Source organism: Nicotiana attenuata, unplaced genomic scaffold, assembly GCF_001879085.1.
Source record: "Nicotiana attenuata strain UT unplaced genomic scaffold, NIATTr2, whole genome shotgun sequence".
NCBI lineage: Eukaryota > Viridiplantae > Streptophyta > Magnoliopsida > Solanales > Solanaceae > Nicotiana > Nicotiana attenuata.
In genome coordinates, this window is record NW_017672304.1 from 159,827 (window position 1) to 169,691 (window position 9,865).

At 39.5% G+C, this 9,865-nt stretch overlaps 1 protein-coding gene across 1 annotated transcript; it reads left to right on the top strand.

Annotated features, from left to right (window-relative positions):
- Positions 1-7,694: 7,694 nt before the first annotated feature.
- LOC109212667 lies at positions 7,695-8,588 on the top strand. The gene is made up of 2 exons (XM_019376333.1): positions 7,695-8,057; positions 8,217-8,588. The coding sequence occupies exons 1-2, from the start codon at positions 7,695-7,697 to the stop codon at positions 8,586-8,588; spliced, it is 735 nt and encodes a 244-aa protein (XP_019231878.1).
- The last annotated feature ends 1,277 nt before the right edge of the window (positions 8,589-9,865 follow it).

The window sequence follows — 9,865 nt, forward strand, 5'->3', positions numbered from 1 at the left end:
CTCGTGACTCCATTCTCTTGGTGAGCTCCTCGAGCATTTTCATTATTGCAGCATCAGTCCCCGATTGGTTACCATTCGACCTCTCTGGCACTGGCTCGGCACGACGAGTGATTTCTGGCTCGACCCCACTCGGAGTTCTATGTTGATTTTGTAGCTGAGCAATAGCAGCCTGCTGAGCCTGTAGCATTTCGAATATCACTTGGAGACTAACTCTTCCGTCTCCTCTGCCCTGTGTACCCTGGCCACCAGATTGGCCTTCTCTGCATACACTCCCTTCGGGGTCCGCGCCTAGGTCCGCATTTAACACAACGTGTGAACTGATATCGACTGGATTGGTAACCGGTGCTCCCTCGAGATTAGCCTGTGGCACCTCGGCTCCTGGAGCAATTACATTGTCGTTTTCCCCGTGAAACCCGAGATCATCATCACCATGTGTGGGTCGTTTTGTGAGTTTGACATGTTTTAACCTGAGAGAAAAGATGCTTGACAAGAACAAGCGTAAAATAATGTGTGTTATCAGAATCAGCACCGAACAATCACTATTATCCTTAGCCCCACGGTGGACGCCAAACTGTTTACCCTCAAATTCGGATAACAATTAAACTTATATTGTGGCTTTAAGGATATGTGATTTCGTTCAATACTAATTGATAAGCATGAAAATAAATGAATAAATTAGAGAATAAAATAAATCAAACCAGTATACTAGCCAGGTCTCGACCTCGACTTGGGGTAGTCTCGAGATGGGATAGTAAGAATAGTAAATGATAAAGCAACTCTGATGAACACTAGGTGAAATAGCAAGAAAGTAATGAGTGTATATATTTTTATCAGTGAACAATGATCCATCCTACAAATGAATGGGATCCCTCTTTATATAATAGACGAGTCCTAAATAAGGTACACTTCTAATTATAGTAGAAAACCATATTAACATCTAATTACTGCTGTAGATTGATCCGTTCCGAGATTCACGCCACGATCCTCGACCAATCGGGGATATCTCGCCTTTTCCATTATCAAGCTATTCCGATGTCACTCAAAGTCTGCCTCTTTCTGGACGCAATTGATGTCGACCACGGTCCAGACTCAACATCCTAGCTCTTTGACGTGCATTCCTATCTCGGCCAAAATATGAAATCGGGTAGCCCCAATTTCTACCGTATATAGGGTGCAAGTACTATTATCCTTTTGTTAGGTTTCTTATGGTTTGAAGCCAAATGTGTCACGGGGCTTTCATTCAAAGTGTCATCCACAAATCACCTCTTCGAAGCAATTCCATCTCTGCACAAAATATTGTAGTCTTGCCTTTCTAAGAAAGACTGATCAAATGATCTTGTGCATGTGAAAGCAACTGCAACATTTCTTCTTCACATGCTACACAGAGTCGGTCCATATAGAAGTTGCATAGCCCAAGAAATGCCCTTAGATTCTTGGGAGGCTATCAACTCACAATAGCTTGCATCTTCTGATCATCTATCTCAATGATGAGCCCTTCTCAATGATGTGACCAAGAAAGTGAAAGTCTATCCTCTTCGCATTTGGTAAGCTTTCACGTACAATTCATGTGGTTTTGAGTTGGTGAAAAGTTTTCGCAAACACTTGAGTAGTTCAGGAATTTTGTACACCACACAGTCATTCAATCAGACCGTATCGATATAATTAGAGAACTATTGGTTCATGTCACAGGTCAAGCCCAACTGCCAAGGTATTGTCTACATTGGCCAACTTGGGGCCTCATAATTTTTTCCTCTTGAAATTTAACCATATGCACATCGACAGTTGAATTCTAAACTTACCTTTTTATGACATCTATTTGTTCCTCCAATTGTGCAATTTACCTAAGGTAAGCTTCACATGAACCCCAATTTGATTTCAACCACCAGCGGTTCCTGGGCAACTACATTCACAACCCCTACTGTGTTCTCATTGAGATTTGTTCCACCACCGTAGGGGTAAGCTCTCGGCTCTGCCACCGCTCTATCATGACCCAAGCCAACTGCCAAGGTATTGCCCGCTTTGGCCCAACCTTCTGATATTCATCATGTACACTAGTGCATATACATTATATATATATATATATACACACACACACACACACACACACACACACACACACACACACACACACACATTAAAAATAGGCAAAATACATAAACAAACACTTAAAATTAGCCTTAACTGTCAGTTAAACACTCTTATCAAGTGACACACTAACACTTGTCCCGTAAAGTTCTCCCCCTAAACACGACTCTCAGACCCCATGTGGCTACATTGTGGATGCTACTGAATGAGAATGAAGGATCCTCAATTTATAGAAGTCCAAACATTTTCCTACAAGAAAAAGGACTAGCCAAATATGGGAGATTTATAGTTTCCTTCTACAAGAAGGAAAACTCAATTATGGTAAATGTGTTACCCTTTTCTTCAATAGATAGGAAAACCAAATATGGTAAGAAAATCAGGACAACACCTAAAAATTCTCCCCCTTGGATAGAATTTTCTAACAAAATAAACTTAATCCACCTTCTTCACATAGCCTTCAACAGGTCGCATCTACAAATCTCCACCACAAAGTTTGTCTCAACGTGCATAGCACACCGGTCAAATTTCTCAAACAAAAATCACGATTATCGTCAAATATGTTGTGGCAAGAACTGAACCCACCAAGATGAACCTGTCTTGAACCTCGCTCTGATACCACTTGTTAGGACTGAAAAAAACCAGGTGTCATGCGGAAGCTAGTAAAGCAAACCTTGAATGACAAAAACCACACAACAAAAGAGAAATCTACAAAAAAAGATACAAACATTTAACGTGGTTCGGTCAATTGACCTACGTCCACGAAGGAGATGAGTAATCCACTGTAATAAAAAAGAGTAAAAAATATCGAGAGAGCAATCTCACGAAGAGGCAAACACAAGTGACACACTAAAACTTTTTCCGTAAGTTCTCCTCCTAAACACGACTCTCAAACCCCATGTGGCTACATTGTGGATGCTACTGAATGAGAATGAAGGATCCTCAATTTATAGAAGTCCAAACCTTTTCCTACAAAAAAAAAAGACTAGCCAAATATGGGAGATTTATAATTTCCTTCTACAAGAAGGAAAACTCAATTATGGTAAATGTGTTCCCCTTTCCTTCAATAGATAGGAAAACCAAATATGGTAAGAAAATCAGGACCACACCTAACAATTCTCCCCCTTGGCCAGAATTTTCGGACAAAATAAATTTGATCCACCTTCTTCACATAGCCTTCAATAGGTCGCATCTCCAAATCTCCACCACAAAGTTTGTCTCAACGTGCATAGCACACCGGTCAAATTTCTCAGACAAAAATCATGATTATCGTCAAATATGTTGCGGCAAGAACTGAACCCGCCAAGATGAACCTGTCTTGAACCTTGCTCTTATACCACTTGTTAGGACAAACAAAACCAGGTGTCATGCGGAAGCTAGTAAAGCAAACCTTGAATGACGATAAATCACACAACAAAAGAGAAATCTACCAAAAGAGATACAAACATTTAACGTTGTTCTGTCAATTGACCTACGTCCACGGCGGAGAAGAGCAATCCACTATAATAAAAGAGAGTACAAAATATCGAGAGAACAACCTCACGAAAAGGCAAACACAAGTGACACACTAAAACTTGTCCCGTAAAGTTTTCCCCTAAACACGACTCTCAAACCCCATGTGGCTACATTGTGGATGCTACTGAATGAGAATGAAGGATTCTCAATTTATAGAAGTCCAAACCTTTTTCTACAAGAAAAAGGACTATCCAAATATGGGAGATTTATAACTTCCTTCTATAAAAAGGAAAACTCAATTATGGTAAATGTGTTGCCCTTTCCTTCAATAGATAGGAAAACCAAATATGGTAAGAAAATCAAGACAACACCTAACAATTCTCCCCCTTGGCCAGAATTTTCTGACAAAATAAACATGATCCACCTTCTTCTTGTAGCCTTCAACAAGTCGCATCTCTAAATCTCCACCACAAAGTTTTTCTCAACGTGCATAGCACACCGGTCAAATTTCTCAGACAAAAATCATGATTATCGTCAAATATGTTGCGGCAAGAACTGAACCCGCCAAGATGAACCTGTCTTGAACCTTGCTCTTATACCACTTGTTAGGACAAACAAAACCAGGTGTCATGCGGAAGCTAGTAAAGCAAACCTTGAATGACGATAAATCACACAACAAAAGAGAAATCTACCAAAAGAGATACAAACATTTAACGTTGTTCTGTCAATTGACCTACGTCCACGGCGGAGAAGAGCAATCCACTATAATAAAAGAGAGTACAAAATATCGAGAGAACAACCTCACGAAAAGGCAAACACAAGTGACACACTAAAACTTGTCCCGTAAAGTTTTCCCCTAAACACGACTCTCAAACCCCATGTGGCTACATTGTGGATGCTACTGAATGAGAATGAAGGATCCTCAATCTATAGAAGTCCAAACCTTTTCCTACAAGAAAAAGGACTAGCCAAATATGAGAGATTTATGTTTTTCTTCTGCAAGAAGGAAAACTCAATAATGGTAAATGTGTTGCCCCTTCCTTCAATAGATAGGAAAACTAAATATGGTAAGAAAATCAGGACAACACCTAACAATTCTCCCCCTTGGCCAGAATTTTCTAACAAGATCACATGCATGGATCACAAGTGCGGATGCCATTAAAAATGGACAACCCAAGGAATGGCACGTTCAATTTTAAAAAATAAAATTTAATTTTTTCCTTATAAAAAGAAATGTTGAGAAAACCCCCATACGCCCTCCCTCTTGTTCTTTCTTCACCCAAAAAAGCAGCAAACTCTTCTGGTTCTTCCCCCTCCTTTTGTTCTTCTTCTCCATCAGAGACCGGAAAATACCTTGGCGATCACCTCTATTTTTTCCTCTTAGATGCCCGTTATTCATAGCAAACATCTTTATTTCCCAAAACTCTTCAATAAAGAAACACTCAAACCAATGTGTATACGGTCAGAATCGGGCTTGCTCTGGAACGTGGCAAGCCAAGGTTCGACCCCATGTTATTTCAGACTGCAGTGTAAAGATAGATTGCTGAGCTCGTGACCCAACGATTGATCAAAATCGAGGTAGGCCAAGATCAAAACCAGGCAGGATAGAGATCGAACAAGATCGAGGGAAACTCACCGAGCCAGATAACGGAAAGCTAAAATATCCACAATCGGACGAGGATCACGGCGGACATCTCGGCACATATCAGGGAGAGACCGATTAATTAGTATCATGGGATTTCTTAATGTATTTAGAATTGCATCAAGGGTAGGACTCCCCTACTATAAAAAGGAGAGCTGATCATTTGTAAAGGGTATCATATTCATGCAATACAAAGCAATATATTGTCTTTCTCTATTTTTCATCATCTTGTTAGTCTGTTCTTGTATCAACTGAATCTTCACTTGGTTCAAGGGTGATCGAATTCGAGGTCCAAGGCTATTTGATTCGTTCTGTTTGCATTTATTCGTTTACGGTCAATTTCAATATCAATTTGTGTTTTTTCACAGTTTGTGCCAAGTAAAATTATGTGTCCTTAAAACCACAATATAAATTCAATTGTTATCCGTTTTTAGGGTAAACACAATGACAATGACCAAAATTGGAGAGCACCTTATGTTTTGCCGTGATACATGATAAGAATCATAGTGGTCCATTGGTGAAGGACAACGTGATTGTGAACGAAAATATGTAAGTTGTTAGTGGTTAAGGTGGATGTGAACGTGGTCTTCCAAATGTAAGTTTCTTCACCACCTCCCTCTCATTTCATCTTGCGAAAATGGTTCTTCTAAATGATTATGAGTTGTTGAACCCACCTGGAGAGATTTAAAAGAGGAAGCATATGCACCGTCTTGTTCATCTCCTCTTTCATTATGGATTTTCAGTGCCAAGGCTGCTTTAACATAACAACTGTTTTCAGCCAATTACATTATCCCTTTGAAAAAATACCTTCAATAGGGATTCAGATTAAAACGCCTTCAATGGTGTATGCATTGAGGAATGAACAGGTTGGGGATGTTAATATGGAGGTCGACAAGGATACAGTGTGTCAAGACCACCAAACAGACCATAGGAAGGCTGGTGATCTTAATGGAACAGCAATTCCTGGCAGTATTGCTACAGTAAACCCTAATCTGGGTTCTTTGTATGAGATTCAATTCAAGATGATGCAGGAAAATCTAGGAATTATGGAGAGGAATTTAGAGTTAAATGAGGTATCTTTAAGATCTCAAGAACCAGTTGAACAAGCCATAGTTCCTAGGGAGCCTGGGGAAATTGAAACACTGTCTATGGCATGTGCTTCTAGGACTGGATCACCTATGCAAATTCAAGTCAATGTGCCATTGAAGTCTCCAAATCAGATCTTGCGTGATATTATAACTCACAAAGAGCTTCCAGTGGATATTCAAAATGCCTTGGTTGATCAACAACAACAATTTAAAGAAGAGGGGGATGATGAATCTACTGCTGGGAACTTTAAAGCAGTTGCAAGGGAAGGTGATATATCTCCTAAGGCAGCAGCTAGAAGTGCAAAGAAAGGGAATAAGCAGACACAATCTAAAGGACCACAGCAACCTACAAGAATTTTTCCCAAGAGGGAAGCCTCAATAACAAGATGATGATCAAGACATTGATATGGAATATAAGGTCTATTAAAATTCAATAGGCCTTTCAGAGGGTTATAAATATGCAAAGGGAACATGGATTTTTCATTGTTGCACTTATGGAGCCATTCCAAAAAAAGAAGTATATTCAGAACTATAGAAGAAGATTGGGGATGGAAACTGCAATTTAAATGTGAATGGGAAGATTTGGCTATTTTTAATGTTGTGGTAGAATGGGATCAATTGATTGATACTGAGCAGCAGATGACCATTAAGGTGTATCATCAAGAAATAGGTAAGCACATTATGATGACGTTTGTCTATGCAAAGTGTCGTGCTTTGGAAAGGCTGGAATTATGGGATAATTTATATTATTTGGCTAGTGATATGGAGCTGCCTTGGTTGGTTAGGGGGATTTCAATGTTGTTCTAGGTGAGGAGGAAAAGATAGGTGGTTTGCCAGTTTATCCCCCAGAATATGAAGACTTTGCTTTTTGTATCATCTCATGTGGACTATTTGATCTTGGATACAAAGGTAGTCCTTTCACTTGGTGGAATGGAAGGCCAAATGAAGAATGCATCTTCAAGAGGCTGGATAGAATCCTTGTGAACTTACCCTTCCAAACAATGTTTCCAAACATAGAGGTGGAGCATCTAATTAGGATAGGATTTGACCATGCTCCACTTCCGATGAGCTATGCGGAAGAGGCAATGAAGTTTGTAAAACCTTTCAAGTTCCTGAATTTTTGGGCAAAGCATGAAACATTTATGGAGGTTGTGAGGCAGAACAAGATGGATGACTTTATAGGGGATCCATTCTTGATGTTCAGGCAGAAATTAAAGAGAGTTAAAATTGCTCTTTTCAAATGGAGCAAGTTGACCTTTGGGGATATATTCAAGCAGTTGGCTACTAGGGAGGATGTGGTTAGAATCAAGGAGATGTTGTTTGAAGAGGAGCCTACTGTGGAGAATAGAATTGTGCTTCAACAAGCTGAAGCTGAGCTGAAGAAGTACTTGAGCATTGAAGAGCAATACTGAAAGCAAAAAGCAGGTATGGATTGGTTTGAGGAAGGGGATAGAAATACTAGATTTTTTCATAACCATGACAATGGTAAGAGGAAAAAACTACAATTGAAAAGGATCCAAAATAATGATGGTGCATGGATTGAATCTCAAGAGTTATTGTCTACTGCTGCAATTGAGTTTTTCCAAAAGCAGTTCACTAAGGAAGAGGATCCTACAAGCTTTGATCTCTTAAACAATGTGCCTTCAATGGTGACAAGGGAGCAAAACCTAGAGCTATGTAGATTGCCTACTAGAGAGGAGGTGAAGACAGCAGTGTTTGCATTGAGTAGTGAGAGTGCAAGTGATCCAGATGGCTTTTTTGGCTTATTCTTTCAAGCATGCTGGGACATTGTAGAGGAGGACATTCATAGTTGTTGATGTTGTCCTATGAGGGCAGACATCTACCTAAGTATATAACCCATAAAAACCTTGTCTTGTTGCCCAAAAAAACTAGAGTTCAAACATTCTCTAATCTTAGACCTATAAGTTTGAGTAATTTTTATTAATAAGGTATTCTCAAGGGTGGCACATGATAGATTGGAGAAGATGCTGCCTTCCTTGATCTCTTCAAATCAATCTGGTTTTGTTAAGGGAAGGAGTATATTTGAGAACATTCTATTAACTCAAGAGATTGTTACAGACATTAGATTGAGAGGGAATCTTGCCAATGTTGTTATCAAGCTGGATATGGCAAAGGCTTATGATATGGTGTCATGGAAATACATAATGCATGTGTTAAGAAAGATGGAGTTTGCAGAATGCTTCACCAACATGGTGTGCAATCTGATTGCTAACAATTGGTACTCAGTCATGGTTAATGGGCAAGCTTCAGGATTTTTTCATTCAACAAGGGGTGTGAAGATCACTGAACAAATTGTTTGAAGACAAGCAGTTTAGAGGATTTGGCATGCCAAAGTGGACTGATCCATTGAACCACCTTGCCTATGCTGATGACACTATCATCTTTGCCTCTGCAGATCCATAGTCATTACAGAAGATTGTTGATGTTTTGGCTCAGTATGAGCACACTTCTAGACAGTTAATAAACAAGGGAAAGAGCTCATATTATATGCATGCTAATGTGACTGGAGCACTGGTGAACACAGTAGGAAATATCATTAGATTCTCAAAGGGTGAATTCCCTTTTACTTACCTTGGTTGCACAATATTTTATACAAGAAGAAGGAAGGAGTATTACAATTATTTGATCCATAAAGTGAAGGCATAGCTTCACTCTTGGAAGGGGAAATTACTGTCCTATGGGGGAAAAGCTACACTTATCTCTAGTGTGTTGCAAAGCATGCCTACACACATTCTTTCAGTTCTTGATCCACCTGACAATGTGCTTGAACACTTACATAAAACCTTTGCAAGATTTTTCTGGAGCAATAAGGAAGAAGGAAGAAGCAGGCATTGGACAAAGTGGTAGAATCTATGTCTCCCTAAGGAGGAGGGAGGAGTAGGTTTTAGATCTTTGATTGATGTCACAAAGGCATTATTTGCTAAGTTGTGGTGGAGATTTAGAACTACCAAATCCTTGTTGTCCAATTTCATGTGGAACAAGTATTGTAAAAAAGAACTACCAACTGTGGTTCAATTTAGGGAAGGATCACATGTTTGGAGAAAAATGTTGGAGGCAAGGGAAGAAGTTGAACATGAAATCTTATGGGAAATGAATAGGGGGTCGACTAATGTGGCCCTATATCATATAGTACCTCCAGAATTTCCAATCAATGAAGAATTGCAAGAAGTGACTGATTTGAGAGATGGTGAACACTGGAATGATCAACATATTGATCAATCCTTTCCACAGGATACTGCAGAACATATTAGACAAGAAGTGCATTTTGCTAATGTTGATGACTACTGGGGCACTCCAAGGTGGATGCCTACATCTTCTGGTAAGTTTACTGTTAGTAGTGCATGGAGAATTTTGAGACATAGGGAGCCAGTCAATCCTGAATTTGCCAAGTTATGGACTAAAGGACTACCTTTCAAAATTTTCTTTCTTTTTGTGGAGAGTTTGGAAGTGGAAGGTTCCTACAGATGATTTGTGGAGGACGGGGGGATATATGGTAGTGTCTAAATGTTGGTGTTGCTTACCACCACATGAAGATTCATTTCAACATTTATTTTTGACAAGTGATACTGCAATCAAG

Excerpts from the sequence above, each read along its gene's own strand:
- LOC109212667 (XM_019376333.1), top strand. The coding sequence starts at position 7,695 with ATGGATTGGTTTGAGGAAGGGGATAGAAATACTAGATTTTTTCATAAC. Across the intron at positions 8,058-8,216 it reads TTCAAGCATGCTGGGACATT|GTATTCTCAAGGGTGGCACA; the intron begins GTAGAGGAGGAC and ends TTTATTAATAAG.